This window comes from Pseudoliparis swirei, chromosome 22, assembly GCF_029220125.1.
Source record: "Pseudoliparis swirei isolate HS2019 ecotype Mariana Trench chromosome 22, NWPU_hadal_v1, whole genome shotgun sequence".
NCBI lineage: Eukaryota > Metazoa > Chordata > Actinopteri > Perciformes > Liparidae > Pseudoliparis > Pseudoliparis swirei.
In genome coordinates, this window is record NC_079409.1 from 12176703 (window position 1) to 12194253 (window position 17551).

At 43.2% G+C, this 17551-nt stretch overlaps 2 protein-coding genes across 2 annotated transcripts; one reads left to right on the top strand and one right to left on the bottom strand.

The window, feature by feature from the left end:
* Positions 1-10317: 10317 nt before the first annotated feature.
* alg2 (ALG2 alpha-1,3/1,6-mannosyltransferase) lies at positions 10318-13730 on the bottom strand. Its single transcript, XM_056444294.1, has 5 exons — positions 13642-13730; positions 12941-13112; positions 12679-12816; positions 11894-12061; positions 10318-11182 (listed from the first exon to the last, which is right to left on the bottom strand). The coding sequence occupies exons 2-5, from the start codon at positions 13109-13111 to the stop codon at positions 10442-10444; spliced, it is 1218 nt and encodes a 405-aa protein (XP_056300269.1). The 5' UTR covers position 13112; positions 13642-13730; the 3' UTR covers positions 10318-10441.
* Positions 13731-14102: 372 nt separating this feature from the next.
* On the top strand, positions 14103-17261 carry sec61b (SEC61 translocon subunit beta). Its single transcript, XM_056444044.1, has 4 exons — positions 14103-14234; positions 14707-14804; positions 15813-15917; positions 16684-17261. Exons 1-4 carry the CDS (start codon positions 14232-14234, stop codon positions 16769-16771), a joined length of 294 nt encoding a protein of 97 aa, XP_056300019.1. The 5' UTR covers positions 14103-14231; the 3' UTR covers positions 16772-17261.
* Positions 17262-17551: the final 290 nt, after the last annotated feature.

Below are 17551 nucleotides of genomic sequence, written 5' to 3' on the forward strand. Positions count from 1 at the left end.
TTTTGTCCAAAGCCACTTTGCCACACACACAAAAACACAATTGCAGCCACCCACAGGTACTCAAGGTAAGCCGTGGCTGTAAATCAAGCTCAGTCAGGGATGTCAGGCTGTGTAGACGGTAAAGACCGGTCCATCGCACAAACATCCTGCATACTCATATTGAATCTGCTTCTCCTCTGTCATCTTAAAGGATAATGCTGGCGAGATTCTGTATTTCTCTTTTTGTCAACAAATCCTATAAATGACCAAAACCAACGATGAATTGATACTGCTTATTCCTGTGTGCCATGGAGGTTGTTGTCAAAATCTCTTTAATAAATGCATAAAAGACATGTTAAGAGTGAGGCGTTGCTTTTTCAAGATGAATATGGGCACTGTAGGTGTTTTGTAGTCAATCCCAGATATTATATTTTCAAAGATCAATTTTAGAATTGTACTTTTTTTAAACTTTGCTTTGTTCAGTAATATAATTGTATTGGTAAGAACTGGGGCTATCCCACATACTCACGAGTAATACGCATTATATTAAACAACTTTAGCTGTGCTTTAATTATGCTCTGCCTCATGTTTCCACATTCCTTGTTATGGCTAATACTGTATGTGTCATGGAATTGCAGAAGGTTCATTGTATTCCCATGTAGAGCTGCAGAAATAAACCTGCATTTTGGCATTTAAACTCAGTGTTGGATACCTCTCACCTCATTATCTATTGGAGAGTGGCTAGATCACTTATCGACTCACCCCTTCTTATAACGGCAAGCTATCACCTCTGTCTCTAACTCTCTCACACACACAAACAGCCGTACAGAAGGTCTGTGATGGAGCTGCAGGCCTCCCCACCTTCAGGGCTTCATTTAGGAGTTGTCAGAAATCACTTTACTCACAGAGGACAGTAAACACTATTGGCATGTTCTTCTGGCTGCACTGCAATTGCACCTCCCCCCTCCCCCTCCCCCCTCCCCACCCACAAAGACACTCAAAAGACATCCTCACTGGTGTATGCTTATTTCAGTTATTGGGTAGTTCTCTGTACGAATGGGTTATGAACAAAAGCATGTCTGTCTTCGTCTTATTTGCACATGTCATTTGGTTTGTGCAGTTTGTCTGTTGGAGTCTCCGTGTGTACAAAAGGCTGAATGCTTCCATTGTGCTGATGAGATGTTTGCTTTAGAGATAAGGCGACACAGATGAGACATCGATCAGCACTCACCTACAACTGTGGTGACACACGTTCACATGCACAGACTCAGCCGCAGAATCAAATAACAGTCAAATACTTTGAATTTATAGAGCGCTTTTCAAGACACTCAAAGACGCTTAATGACCATGACCATCTCCTGACAAACACAGAACAAAATATATTGAAGATTTGAATATGTTTGACTTCATTCCAGCCTCTCATGCATTGGTCTCCTGCCATGTGAGTATTGACAGCTGACTTAAAATGCTTGTTGTCTGTCGACTTATCCATTAAGCTGTGACACTACTCTTGCTCCGTATAGACACGCCGACTGGCCAGGGCCTTAAGCAGTGATTATGGTGTTGGGCCGTGGGAGCTGGGGGCTGCACCGCCATTAGCCCGGTTAATCAGAGCCTTGCTCCAGGTTAAGCTCCGCAGCCTCAAGAGATAGGCTGATGAGCTGAGAGCCGTGCCCAGCCTGCAGTTCTCGGGTCTGGGCTCCAGCGGCTCCCCTGGCCCCTGCCTGCTCTAGCCAGTAATCTATAACTCTCCCCTGAAGCAGCGAGCGGAGGCTCAGCCTCCCGGACAACACTGACACACGATGCATGGTAATGAGACACACACAGAATGACACACTGTCACACACACCTGTTCGCACCCACACTTCCCACTGATGCAGCGTTAGCAATCAACACTGACTTTCTATGAGTTTGCTCTGCCTGGCTTCCAAGAGAAGTGTGTCTTTTGCTCCATAGCACTCCCAAAACAAGCGAGTCCCTCTGTGTTTTAGTAGTTCGCAGTGACCTTGACTTCATGACCGATGTGATTCGACATCTTGATGCTACCCTGGTCCACGGAGCGCAATAATAACCAGCTCAGCAGAATGAGTGGATAATGACCACAGGGACTTTTGGGGTTTCAAACAGAAACTACCCAAACACACACACACTCATACACTGACACATTCCCGTGGGGCAACGAGGGTCTCAGCGCAACAGGAACCCTCCAGAGGGTTCTATCTGAACCGGGCCTGCCATTGGCTAGCCTCCTCTATCCAATCGTCCCCCGTGAGCTCATTAGCCCCAATCATAACCACTTTCCTATGTCTACTTTACATACTCCATCTATCCCCACCCTGCCACACACAAATTACACTCTCCATCAGGATCGCCCTGTGACTGCAGGAGTGCATGTGTGTTTAGAGGACAAGGAAGGTCGGAGATCCCCATGAGCCCCCAACAATTCCCAGTGGACTCTGCAGAGAAAAGTGTGTGTGTGTGGGGGTCATGAGAAGACCAGCAGGGGTGAAAAGTAGAGAAGGAGGTTAAGAAGTATGTTTTCAAGTGATGAAGAGGAGGACCAGGTTTCAGTTTGGAGCCACTGCACTGCTCTTTTGTGCTGTGTGACCCAGATGGGCAGTGAGGAAGAAACAAAATAAGGAGGGGAGATAAAGAAAGGGGCTTTTAAAAAATGAGTGTATGCTGTAGACACAGGAAGGACCCCAGAGAACCATAGAATGGGATGAGACAACAAAGAGCCCCATCATCAGTTTAGTGAATGGATCTGTCCATCTATCCCTTTTATCTCCCGCTGCTTTCTTTTTTCCAGCCTCTCTTCCTCTCTTCATCAGCCTCTCATTGTGCCATTAGCTGAACCTGTAGTCTTAATCAGAGGCTTGGCACAGACATCATAGCCATTCACTGCCCTTCTCACACACCGACACACACACGCACAAACACTAAATAAACACATTTTAATGCGAAACCAATCATGTCATCTCCTCAATGAGCCCTGCTCCCCTCCCTCTTGGAGCCCACAATACAAACACAACACATGGGACGCGCATCTCTCAGCCAACACACTGCGCTCTGATAATGTGTGTGTGTGTGTGTGTGTGTGCATGTGTGTGCATGGCATGCTGCAGGAATATTGCGCGCACACCCACACCCACACCCACACACAGACACACACTCTCTTATGCATGTCAGCGAGTGTGTATTGATAATGGCCATTAGCATATTTATGATCATTGCCAGCTTCTTATTGTTTGCGCGCTCCATTAATCTTCATCTGCTGCCTGCCGACTGACAGCTCAATCTAACAGGCCATCACTGGGCACTTGGCACACACACACACACACACATTAAAAATGCATATTTGTACATAACGCATACCTGCATCAACAATCGAGGGGCATTGTTTCAAACATACAGACACACACACACACACACATTCGTGCAGACTACGTGATTGGCATTCACCCCTGTGAGTGTTATCACCGCAGGTTATCTTCCCCAGCTGTGTGGGAGTCTGCTCGGCTTCTCCTGTGCAGCGCTGTGGAGTCGGAACCGCAGGCGAGTGTGCGAGTTCCTTCTGGGCCATAGGTGGGCAACGGCACCCCTTGATCAGGGTGAACCGAGCAGCTCCGGCTCTGTACATCCGCCTGTGCAAACACCCCACGTATGTAGTGTCGTCTACCACAACCCTCCAACCTCATCATCACAGACCCCTTCCTTTGGTCGCCCCTGTGCTCGTCCCAGAACTACAGCAAACGCACCCCTCAGGCCAACATCTGTCAGGAAACAAAGGAGTGAAAGGCAAGAGAATCTGAAACAGAAGCACCAGGTAAGAGGTACTGACACTCAGGGTGGGCCGGATTGTAGTTTAATGATGGCGGCGTGTGTGTGTGAACACTCGTGATACGTGCACTCAAATGTGAGTGTGTTTGTTTAAATCCAGTGTGACTGACTGGCTCACAGCTGATTACTGGCTGAATGAGTGCTGGAAGCGAGCCATGTTCAATGGGAGGTCTGTTCTCCTGTTGCCTCTTCCTTTCACTTCCTTCTTCTCCACCCTCCTCCTCCTCCTCCTCCTCCTGCATGTCCCTGCCGCTCCGGGAAGAGCAACCAGAGCGCCACGATATCTGTGTGTGTGTGTATATTATGTTTGTGTTTACACATGAAGTTTACAGTTGAAATAAAGCAGAACGATCATACTATCATTTCTGAATTCATCTCTGAATTTAAGGCTGTTCATCACGTTGACCTGACTTGAAGGAATAGTCCAACATTACGGGGAACAACGATGTGAAAATCCAAAAAACTGTGAGCTGATTTCTTGTAAGAGGTGGATTTGTGTTTGGCTTTGTGATGGTTCTGCTCCAAAGAAGTTTTAACTTGAGACAGAAGTTGCAGTAGCGAATGAAGAATGTGAAAGAAATATGCTCCTTCAAGAGTTAGTCCTGGAGGCAACTGAGAACTATTATCACTATTATTATTACTTATCAACAAGTAATATGTGTCTATCAGAACAAAGTGTGCAACCCACATTGTTTTGTTTTCTCTCATCGGTATCTGTTGTTTCTTATCTGACTGCACCCATCAACATGGGGGATATTTCCTCACATCTGAAACAAGACAAGTTTATGGACAAATCTCCTGGGAACTACATGAGGTCTGATGTATGAATTCTACGGACTCATTTATCTTTACGCTATAAGATGGTTTAAACCACAACGAGCCGGGTAGAACAAGTCGTAATGCTTCTCTTTCCCGGGCCATAAAGATCTGTTTATAGAGGCCATCTATAATATTCCACTAGCAGAGATTATAGAAGCTTTATTGTGATCTACCACAGGGAGAAGAGTTTTATATAGCTTTAGTAAATCATTCCTTTCCTCCGTGATATCAGTTCCTCATACTCTTTTACCAGTGTGAGTATAGGAGTTGTACAGTGGTAACATTTATGAGGTGTAAGCTAATATATTTGAATAGTTTATGGAAGCAGTAAATGGTGAAATACAGAATTTGTAAACATGTACCATGTAAAACATCTCTTAAAAATGAGCTGCGCATACAAATGTAGATTTCCCATTTTCTAAGCATATTCATTCATCATTCATGACTGGGAAGACTCTTTCTCCTCACTGCATTCATCAAACAGGATGAATCCTGTCTTTTGTGTAAAATAAGACACTATTTGGAGTGAAGAAAAGGCTTTGTTACATGACATACACGGATCTTTGTGCATCACAGCAAATTGAGCAACATGATATAGTAGGTCCATATTTCTTTTTAATGCTCATTCCATTGATCAGTGATTAAAACCCCTTCTTATACATCCAAGAGAAATGTCCACTGTCTATGTTTGTGTTTGATGAATTAGGTTGAAAGAACATTTAAACCTTGTTTACTCTATAGTATGAGAGAAGTTAATATTGCACATCTACATGCAAATTCATAGTGTTTCAAGCCTGGGTTGTGGTCCAGGTTGTCCTCAGTGTCAGACATTACAATCTGCTGCACAACTGAATTTGTATTTGCATATGTTTATATTTAGCCACGTGATTTGTCTTCCCTAATTCTGTCAGTGTTCTCCTGTTTGAACTTCCTTTTTTCACTTTTAAGCACCCTCCTCCTCTCGCATTATGTTTAAATCTCATGTACATTTCTCTGTTTTGGGGCAATGAGTCCATGACCTGGTGATGATTGATGTATTAATACCAACTCTCATCACACCAACTCTCAATCATATGGCGTGATTAAAAGTCAGAGGGAAAATATTCCATACATATTTAATATTCAACTTATTAGAAAACCAGCTCCCAAACCGCCTACAAAATAGATATACACCCTTAAAACGCACACACCCTCACATACATCTCTCCTTTCCTCGCCTGAAAACACAAACCTAAACATTTGGCGGCTATCTCTCCCACACCCCGGTGTCGGCTAAGTGGAATTAGAAAACCAACCCCGCGGTCTCATTAATTAATTAAACACCATGTGCCAGTGGCACCTGGGTACCGGTTATCGCTGTCACTCAGACACACCGTGATCTCAGTAACCACCCCACCACAGGGCACTGAAGGAGGTGAGGTGGGGGTGGAAGTAAGGAAAGGGACATTGACTCTTCTCTCCCAACTTTGAGGAAGAAGACAGTTTCTTGTAAGAATGAGGAACAGGAAGAGATAGAAAAAATACTTTAGATACCATTTTTTTCTATAGGGAGTTAATTGGGACACTTTTACACCGAATTGCGCTCCTTTCCCTCCTTTACAGGCTCCACGGGCCCTTTTATCATCTTGTCTGTGGGCCCCTAAATCACTGCAGCTACGCCCTCCTCATCATCTACTTTTAATACCTCTGCATGTGGAAACAATGACGCACTTGCGGACACACAAACACACACACCTGCTTTTTGATTCTTGCCCTAGTAGCATTTTATATTTTTATAACTGCCATTGAAATATTCTTTATGGTTAATTTATTTTCTTTCCTTACCTTACCAAAGTAAAATAATCAAAGCAAGGTAACATGAGGGCCCTCTACATATGAATACACACACACACTGACACACAAATCTGTCATGAATGATAGCTCGATTACATGATACTCGTGAGAGCGTTGTCAATAATATTACACACACACATATAGTTTGAACATTTTCAAAATCAAACTCTTTATTGTCTCAAGATGTACAGTATATTTTATATTTTACATCTGAAGTGTGGTCACAAAGTTTTTTTACATGAGCTCAAAAAACAGATTGCTTAAAATGGCAATTCACTATCTACTTTTCAATTGTGTTTCCTATGTGAAGGCTGATCAATAATGAATTACCAAGCAGTGACAGATCAAACAACCCACAGTTAGTGTGGATTGTTTCGGTCGGTATAATTATGTATCTTATTTTTTCCCACCCTTGTATTTGCTCACCACAAAGATCTTAGGATCACTAACGTACATTGACTGCAGTCTCTCATGTGATAATGTGAGACCTTGGTCTCTACCTCGGTATCTATTTCAAATGAAACCAATGACACCTCCACTAATTGGATCTATAGGGACAAACAATCCTTGTGTTTATGCTTTTGAAATTGACTGAAGAAATGTCTGAATCAATATGAGAAGTGAAAACCCAAAGCAGGTTAACGACATATTTTAAACAAACTGAAGCAAATATTTGAATATTTCCTTTTTGAATGATTGACTGAACCCGATAGAATAATAAAGCAGGTAGATGAATAGGTAACACATTAGGCTGCCTATCATCTTGAAACAGTATCTGCGACTATTGAAGTTGTATCAACTATTACACAACCTGGTTTCATAGCCTCAATAATAGGAACATACACTTCAGTCCGTCTGTTGGCTTCAGCTCACAGCAGCAATGGACCTTTTGGGACACATGAACAGCTTTTTTTCTCAAATGACATGGCGACAGGTGAGCACCAGCTAAAATATCCAGAAATGCTTCACCCAGCAGTATCTTCAGCCTTGTCAAGGTATGAGCATATGAGCATGATTATGTTTGCTGACCAGTTGTAGAGGTACATTTGCCAGAATTTGGTAACATATTTTTAGAAAACTCTATTAGTTCTAATTTAAGTGGGATTGTCAACATGGGGAATTCCACAGCGTGAAGTAAGGAGTATGTTCTACCCATGTTGAGATATTTTAAGTTCATTTGTATTATACTCTGATTTCCATCATAAATACAAATGTCTTTTTTTAATTCTATGAGGAAAAGTGGAAACAAAAAAGGACATGTGGGTACTTTGCACTCCGTTAATGTCGCTCTTGTTTCCTTCAGATGGATCCGAGTGTCCTCAGCAGAAGTCGGAGACTTGATTGAGTTTGTGCATCCATGGTCAGGACTGTCTCTGTGGGGGGTTTATACTGGAGAAGGCTGTGTTGTCCATTTCGGGGTGGGAGGTAAGAAACTTAAATGTGGACTTTATTTGAAATAAAGACATTGCATATGCGTACAACGTGGAGAGTGTCAACTCAAACATGGTGTATTTCACTTAAACACGTTATATTTCCCTGTCACCGTAAGATGAGAACATGGTACTGAGAAGCTGCCGCAGCTTCCTCCAACAATTGGTTCCGAAGTCCAACGGCGATCGAGTTCTGAGGAAAACCAGAATCTGCAGACAGCGCATTGCGGAGATCAAAGTGCCTGCAGGGACTCGCATCAGGGTCAACAACAACAAACACGGCCTGGTTCCATCCCCACAGGAGATGATGACGAATTGCTGCGAGACGTTCCTGCACCAGGAGTTCACGTACGACCTGGCGGACTTCAACAGTGAGCATTTCGCCACATTTGTCCGCTACGGCCGTGCCGTGTGCACCCAGGTGAGTCCGCCGGCACCCGGGGGGAAGAGATTGTGTGGTGTGGTAACTCGTAGATATAATATACACTACCGTTCAAAAGTCTGGGGTCACCCAGACAATTTCGTGCATGTCTTCCATGAAAAATCACACTTTTGTTTATCAAATGAATATAAAATGTAGTCAAGACATTGATAAGGTTAGAAATAATGATTAATATTTGAAGTATTAATTTTGTTCTACAAACTTCAAGCTCAAAGGAAGGCCAGTTGTATAGCTTATATCACCAGCATAACTGTTTTCAGCTGTGCTAACATAATTGCACGGGTTTTCTAATCAGATATTAGTCTTCTAAGGCGATCAGCAAACACAATGTACCATTAGAACACTGGAGTGATAGTTGATGGAAATGGGCCTCTATACACCTCTGGAGATATTTCATTAGAAACCAGACGTTTCCACCTAGAATAGTCATTTACCACATTAACAATGTATAGTGTATTTTTGATTAATTTAATGTTATCTTTATTGAAAAAACAGTGCTTTTCTTTGAAAAATAAAGACATTTCTAAGTGACCCCAAACTTTTGAACGTTAGTGTATATATAATATAATATATAAGAATATAATATACATAGATATATATTTTTCCCCCTGTATATTTAGTATTAGTATTAAGTTTTTAGTATTTAGTTTTGTGTTTTATATTTGCTCTGCTGTGCACCGCTGCTGTGATTTTTGAAATGTCCCCACTGTGGGAAGAATATCATATCATATATCATATCATATCATATAAAGCCAATCAGCCTGTGTTCAAATGATTTATTAATTTTTTTTATTTTTAGATTCCCTTTAAGAAAAACAATGGTGCACATGTGGATACAACTCAAACCCTGCAGATGATAATACAACAACAGACGGAGACAGAAACGTAAGCTCGTCTGCGGTGCGTCTCGTGAACTCTTTCACACCGACTTCGATAATGAGCACAAATAAAACTCCTTGGCTGCAATATTGTCGGAGAATGTTTCATTTCACGACTCAAACACAATCAAATCTGTTCAATGAACAGAAAACAGGACGGCACAACATTGACAACCTTTCTGTGCCTCCGTGCTCATCCCAAAAAAATCCTCAGCGAAGCCAAAAAACTTTACCAAAAAAGCAAACTCCATAAGAGATCAGAAAAGTATGTGTCCTCTTGTTTATTAAGACTTCAGGAATGTCAATAAGAGTGTCTCTCTCCAGTCGGAGGGCTGAGGAGGGCAGCGCGCAGACACGTTGACCTTCTGCTATTCTCCTCGTTGATAATGACCCGGACAAAGACACACTGCCCATCAACCAGACCCCGAATAAAGCCAAACACTCTCTATCATCCGTTAATAACCTCACAGCAGCAAGAGTCATGACCAGGTCAGCGTCTTATGAATGCGAGGAGGGGAACAAAGCTCTGGGCGGACAGGAAGTAGTGGAAAGCATCCTGTTTATTGATCTGGGGCTGTGCACTGCCTGATGGTGCGTGGTGGGAACGACGTTCTTCTTCATCCCCCAAACACACAAAAACATACACAGTGCAAAACATTTCACTCTATCAATTCTTTTGGAACACTCATTTGCTAGACTCTACACATGCACACTTACACAACCAGGTACACACTTGCCAGTGTGGTATTTTTTCAGAGATAGGCTCGGTAAACTCGTTACTCTTGTCTTAATTGGTATAGAGATTCCGTCCTTTTTTCTCTCTCAGCAACCCCTCGCGGGGAATGCTGATTGATTGTCCTCTGAGTCCACATTCTCTTTCTCTCTCCCTCTCTCTCCCCCTCCCCCTCCCTCTCTCCCTCCCTCTCCCCCTCTCTCTCCCTCTCTCTCTCCCTCTCTCTCCCTCCCTCTCCCCCTCTCTCCCTCTCCTCTCTCTCTCTCTCCCTCTCTCCCTCTCTCTCCCTCTCTCTCCCTCTCTCTCTCTCTCTCCCTCCCTCTCTCTCTCTCTCCCTCTCCCCCTCCCCCCCCCTCAGCCTCCCTGCACATTTACACATACATTCTCTGATCCTCTTCACTGAAGACCCTCGTCATCCACAGACAATTCACAGTTCAGCCGAGGATCATTTTTCCAACTGTCTCCCGACTCTTCTCCAGCATTCAGCTCACTGGCTCAGCCTCGTAACGTACCCATATAGCTGGTTTGAGAAGGCCTGAAGAGAGAATTTCTCTTGAACCCTCCTCCTCCCAGCTTGCCCCATGTCCCTGCGAAGCTGCGGCTCCCTCACGAGCCTCTCCATGGCCTTAGAGAAGGCATCCGCCGTGGGCTCGCACAGGAAGCCCGTCTCCCCGTCTGCCACGCTCTCCAGGGGGCCCCCGGAGTTCACCGCGATCACAGGGCAGCAGCAGTACATGGCCTCCACGGGAACTATCCCAAAATGCTCTCTGCTCGGGGTGTACAGCACGGCACAGCTGCCCCGCAGCAGTGCCACCTTCAGTGAGTCAGAGGGGGAGCGCAGGAAAGTGACAAAGCCTTCCAAGTGAAGCTGCGCTGCGAGCTCTCTCAGTTCAGTGTAGTGTTGAACATTCTCAGTGACTCGGTCATCGTAGCCCCCCGCCACCACCAGGTGAATACCTGCTCTCTGGCCTGGAGGAAGGCTGCTCATCAGGAATGCAAGAGCCTCCAGAGCCAGCCCCAGATTCTTCTTCCTCTCGTATCGGTTCAGAGAGAGAAACAGGCATGAGGTTCCCTCAGGGAGCAGCCCTCCCAGGCCTTGTGCTTCACTGGACTGCTGGTCAAAGGTATGTGTGTTGAGGGAGGGATAGAGGACATCTGTCTGGACTCCTCTTAGACCACGAAAGGTCTCTTTGAAGATGCCTGCGGTGAACTGGCTGTTTACCAGAATCTAAGAGGAAGTACAGAGAGATTAGTTCATAAGGATATCACATATATCGCATGCATTTTAATTCCTGAAGAAACGGGTGACAGCCGGGAGGCTTTTATTATCCTAAAGTCTCAACTATATTGAAAATGTCAGTTTCTTTTCTGTCAGGGCCCTGAGCTCTTACAACTCACAGAGATCAGGCTGCATCCCGTTTTAAATAATGACTGGTTTATTTAAGCTGTTAAAGAGAATTCCTCCTCAACAACATCTGGGTGAAATAAAAGTAATTGTGAGCTAATCAACTCTGTGTTCCAAACTTAACACACTGAGCCATAAAAATATATATTATAGCAGCCATTACCTTTTACCACTGACATTCCAGTATACAGTTGATTATATTTATGATCTATAAGTGATCTTAAATATGTTTATCCCATGCTATAAACCGGCTTTGTGCATCAGAATGACCTTAAATTAAGAAACTAAATAATATAATCTTATGAGGCCCTACAATAGTCTGGTGACCCGTCGGGTGAATCCTGCCTTCGCCCAATGTCAGCCGTGATCGGGTCCAGACCCCCTACCACCCTGAACAGATAATGGATGGATGGATCATCCGATACGTTTCCTAAATTATTTGAGAATACTAGTTGTAAGCCAATAACACAATCCTGGCCATCAGACCATCATAACCTGGAGAGTGTTACGGCCATCGCCTCAGCTGTCACGTACCATGTCAGCCATGCCAGTGGTGCGTTCCTCCAGCCAGTCGATGGGAGCGCGATAAAGCTTCTTCAGCGCTGACTTCCTCTGCGTCAGCAGCTGGTCTGGAAAGTGACAGTAAAACAAAACCTTCTTCCTGACACGGGACAGTCGCAGCACCGGGATACACACCGACACCTGGGGTGAAACGAAAAGGGTATGACCTAAAAATGCACACGTCTTCCCGACAATAATGTCTCTTTCTTGGCTAAAAAAATATTAAATATAGAATATATATCATAGCTAAATATTTTGAAATATAAATTGAGGCTAAATTTATATTAAATTATACACTGTGTTAATATATCTAACCTGTAATAAAAAAAATTAAAAAGACAAGTCCTGCAAAAGCTTTAGGTGACCTTTGCATGACATGTTTTGGATGATTGCAGTTGTATTAATTTAAGAAGTGAGGCGTCTTCTACTGTCACACTGCAAATCAATATCAAGAGTGAGTTTTCTCTGTACTGTAGTAGTGTGCAAGAGAAAGGTGATACCAAAGGGGCATATTTGTGTGAAAGACAAAATAGTAGAAGATAAGCAAGGGAGGGTCCACTTCATAAGATGGTATAGTAAAATGATCCGACGAAAAAAACACACAAAACAACAACAAAAAGGGAGAAACAGAGACAGTCCACTGTTAAAAATGGAAGATATTCTCTGAGCAACAGAGAAAGTTAGAAGATACCGAAGGCTGGGGAACTTAAATAAGTGACAACCATGCAGACAAATAGATTCTGTGATTCACGACTCACTTGGTCACAGAAGATGACATCGTACTCCACCCCACTGAGGAAGACCAGGTAGAGGGCCACATAGATCATCCTCAGGTAGGCGCACAGGGCGTGCAGGTAACCAAACACTCTGGTGGGTAGCCAGTCACCCACACACACCTATTAGACGAGTGATTGGAACAATACAAAAGTAAGTGTGTGTCTTCTGAATTTGAGATACACCATTATTTGTTTGTTTTTCTTTGAGGGACATTATTACTTAGTACAGTGTGTGCTAACGTACCACAGGTAGTTCTGGGTCCAGGGTCTCGGCGAAGCAGTGTGTTGGGTCGTAATGGGCCGTCCAAATCTGCACGCTGCATCCCTGAGACTTCAGCGCAACAGCAGCATCCACCACCAGTCTCTCTGCTCCACCAATACCGAGGTCTGGATGGAGAAACACCACTCGTGCCATCCTGCACATAAGAATGATTCAAGTTCAAATGTAATCTACAGTATGAATCCACTCTCTTATTCCAATAAGAGAAACTTTTCAGAATTGTATTGTTGACCAATGTGAAACATTTGTCCCCGTGTTTATTGACAATGCCATTTATAACCCTTATCCCAAAAGGCACTTCATGTCATGACTGTGAAACTGATAACGTTAAATCAATGTCCAATTGTCCACACATGTGTGTCTTATGACGTTCCTAAAAGAAAAACTCTAGCTGGCACTACATTTGTAGAAGTGAAATTGATAGGCTACAGGAAATACATACTTCTGATTTAACCTAGCGGTTAGCTGTTAGCTTGATAAAAAGTTATCTAAAATGATTTTAGCTGATGTAAATGTGATGTTACAGTGACGAGATTATGGTTTCTCGCCTATGTAGCTATTTCAATTATAACCCGTTTTAGAAAACTAACTTGGTGAGCAGTTGTCTTTGTAACTGAACACAACTATATCTCCGCACAACCTAATTATGAAGAAATTATGTTTACCTTAGTATCTCTTGACTATCTTGACCGGGTTCAGATGCCTGTGATTATGCTCTTCTACGTGCCCGTAGCCGGATGAACTGTCAGGAAACTCTACTGTCTGGACGCCATGTTGGATCATATGATCTCTTGTGATCAGGGATAGTCGGAGCTCTGAGTTTGAGCCACAATGGCGTCTGTTTCCTCGATGTAACCGACGCGCTTCCTGTGAGACACGTCGCCTTCAACATCTAAGTGGACCAAAAATATGCCTATAAATTAAAGTACAAGTACACATCTAAATTAAATCTATTAAAGATGTTTCTGGAATTAAAACATATTTTGAATTAAACTAGTCTAAAAAAAGCATCTACACTATTGTTGTATTCATTATTTGTTTGATGAATGCGAACAGCTGGTCAGGCTTCTGCTCAGACTCATGCGCTGGTCTTGTGTTTTGCCGTCGTGTCCTTTTTAGACAAGCGTCAGCTTTGAGGGATCTCTTCTCCAGTTTTGACCAATTCACACACCGACTGTCTGCTGTTCCTCTGACGTGGACATCGGCTTGAAGAAGGGCTCAGAGTTTCACCTCACGTCGGGACAAATAAAACAAAATGGTAAGATACTCTGCTCAATAGACTTCTGACGTACCAGCTCCTTTGCTCCCGTTGAACGTGTAACCTGTGCTCGCGTGTTGCTCTCTGTTCGCTAGCTTTCTACGGTTAACGTTAGCTCATCAAATGTGGACGTGGCTCTTTTAAAACAACTTAAACGGTCACAAACATTTGACTATGGCCCACCTCCTAAAGGAATGAATGAATTAAACGTGATATGTTCCTGAAGACATTTTTGTATGTTACCTTCGTTTAGAAGTTAACCCTGACTAGGGAAGGCCTTTGCCATCACTGTATAGTTTATAATCAAAATCAATAAGCTAATCAGGAATTAAATCTCTTGTTAAATCTCTTTCTTGAAATGGTGTTGTGTTTTTAGCCGAAAATGTATAAATTTAAAGTGAGTGTGAGTGATGTAGTGGAAGACTGTCAGAAAGAGGGCATGTTGAATCCTGTGTGTGTGTCTTCCACTCAGCCTGGACCAGCAGCAAGTGCAACCAATGTTGGGGCGTCGAGCCGTTCCCCCAGTAAGACGGTGGCTCCCCGGGCAGCCGGCTCCACAGTCAGACAGAGGTAAACACACACAATCTACCAAACTGTTACCGTTGCTCTTTATCCTTCAGAAAGATGGTGCTCAGAGACGCGGGACAGACCTGCTGAAATGAATGCAATGACAAAATGAATGCAGATTCCTCGATGTCTTACTCAAAGGCTCACTGAATAAACATGTAGTATAAATATGATGTACATAATTCATTTAAACCCTAATTGGAAATCTGAGTTTGACTTGTTGGGTACTCTTGGCCACCATCAGCAAAACGCCACATGAGGAATTTAGTTAATCACTCCAGTAGAGTTCAAAGACTTGAAGAATCCATGAAGCATCAAAACAAATCGATGTCTTGCTTACAAAACCCTTTATATTGTTTTCTCCGTTAATTTGTGATCCGTTTGTTGGCCACCACTATGAAAAAGTAGACTACTTAAACATTAGATACAAGTTATGTTGTCATCTCTCATGCACACACTCACTATTACTATTTGCCGAGTACCCCGAGCATTGACCACCCCGCCTCCTCATGTCGTCATGATGTAAGGAGTGATTGATGATTTTCAGATAGCCTTTCTCCTATATTTGTGTGCCCTGTGTATATTAGAGCAGCAGATGGATGTTGTGCTGTGGGCTTAATCAGTGTGCAATCAGGGGCTCGCTGTTACCGCTCATTATTACCCATTACTATCACCCTCTTCATTACCTCATTAACCTCTGTTTAATCTCATCACATGAGTGAAGCAGCCATGAATCACTGCTCTTTCATCAGCAGCTATTATAGTTTGTTACATTGTGAATACAGTGTATAATGGCAAACAAAATGTAAAAAATTGTTTTGGCTCAAATTGTTTGGTTTAAAAAAAACAGCTGGATAAGCCGAGATTCACAATTGTCTGTTCTAATTGTCGTACTTTGTAACATGAAACTTGCTTATGTAATAAGGAGGCATTTTGACAAATCAGGTTAGTTATTCTTCTAAAGACTAGGCGGTGTCGATATATATTTTTGACTGGGGGTATGTGTTTTAGGAAAGCTACCAGCAGCGGTGCACGAAGCGCTGGCAGGGCCACAGGAGCTGCGGGTACTGGTGGCATGTGGCGCTTCTACACAGAAGACTCGCCAGGTCTCAAAGTGTAAGTACAGTTCATCAAAGCAAAACACAGGGACATAAACATGAGCCAACTAATTTAGCCTCTGACATTTCTAACTTACATTCACAAACGCGTACTAATTCTCGGGACTTCCGACACTTGATATCATTAGTGTCCTATATTTTCATCGGGGAGTCTGGGAGGAGTGTTTAATGGAAGGAAATTAGACAGACGTGCCTCTGTGGTAAAATAATGTAATCTTTGAGGTGTGTGTGCGTTTGGAAAGCGCACTTTTATAAACTCTCAACCTCATGAACTTTTATCCTGCTGCATCCTCACCCCGAATATTAAAGGAGGCGTCATGTCTCCTGGCTATGGCTGATCGATGGTGCTGTGGTGGTTATCGAGTGGCTCTCCAGCAGCCGAAGGAGGGCCGACTCGCCATACAGTTCTGTGTATCGAGTGCGTGTTTGTTCCTGCGTTAGACGCTGGCCTCAAAGCTTCATTAAAGGATGCACTCTGAAAGGTCAACTCAATTACAGCCTTCTGACAGGGAGAGGAGGGGGCCGCTGAGGAGATGGTTGGCATGGCAATGCTGCTATTTAGCGGTGCACCCCTCCACCCCACCCCCTACTCAGTCCCTCCTTCAGCGATGAGAGCGCCTCCTTGTTTCCTAAACTCATCAATAAAATCAGCCACTTCACTTATACTCTGTTGTTGGAGTTTGAGCAAATTATGTTGTTTTAAAAAAAAGAAAAGTGTTTGGGTGTTAATCTGAATATTGATGAATTTGTCTTTGTTGTGACAGCGGTCCAGTGCCAGTGCTAGTGATGAGTCTGCTCTTCATTGCTTCGGTCTTCATGCTGCACATCTGGGGGAAGTACACCCGCTCTTAAACTCTACCTGATGACCTCTGACCCTGCAGCTTGGCTTCTTAACACATTGGACTTGGACCAAACAACAAATGAACAACAACAACATACTCCCCTGGTTTCCTTCTGCATCATCACTGCAACAAACGACTTGATTTCCTCTTCTTTTTTTTATGCGACTGAATCAGTCCATGATCTTCATCTGCAAGGATGTTGGTATCCACCTTGTTGCTTTTGCCCTTCTTGTGTTTTTAAGATCTGAAGGGCTGAACGGGAGCAAGCCATACTAGCCCACCACTGATGTAATGTGTGTGTGTGTGTGTGTGTGTGTGTGGCTCTCCCTCCAAGCAGCGTGTTCCCACCACTGCTTACGGTTCAGTGCAATACTCAAGGACATTGTTGTTTTCAGGCCCCAGCAAACATTTCTTCTTGTACCCTAAATTCATTTTTTTTAACAGCATTTGTACAAATGTAATTGTAATATTGTACAATAAAAAATAAAAGGTAAATCAATGTTTGTTTTAAAACCCTAGTGCTGTGAATTAATAATGTGGTTTTGTGTTTGACATGTATACATATTCTCAGTGACAAGTGAGTTGATTGAACTTTCTGTAACCACTACCAGATGTTCGAAAGCTCTTCAATTTGCGTCAAGGAATTTTTTAACCGTTGTTTCAATTTAAAAATGCTTTCAGGTGGGACAGGATTATCAAGAGAACCACTGAAATGTTAAGTGCTACATTTCAGTTGATTGACAGTTCATCTGATCCTTAATTGGCTTAAATGTACTCAAACTATCCTCCA

Coding starts and splice junctions, on each gene's coding strand:
- sec61b (XM_056444044.1), top strand. Junction 14,805..15,812: donor GGCTCCACAGTCAGACAGAG/GTAAACACACAC, acceptor TATGTGTTTTAG/GAAAGCTACCAGCAGCGGTG. Junction 15,918..16,683: donor GACTCGCCAGGTCTCAAAGT/GTAAGTACAGTT, acceptor TTGTTGTGACAG/CGGTCCAGTGCCAGTGCTAG.
- alg2 (XM_056444294.1), bottom strand. CDS start 13,111: ATGGCACGAGTGGTGTTTCTCCATCCAGACCTCGGTATTGGTGGAGCA. Junction 12,817..12,940: donor TGGACCCAGAACTACCTGTG/GTACGTTAGCAC, acceptor CTCGTCTAATAG/GTGTGTGTGGGTGACTGGCT. Junction 12,062..12,678: donor ATGTCATCTTCTGTGACCAA/GTGAGTCGTGAA, acceptor GTTTCACCCCAG/GTGTCGGTGTGTATCCCGGT.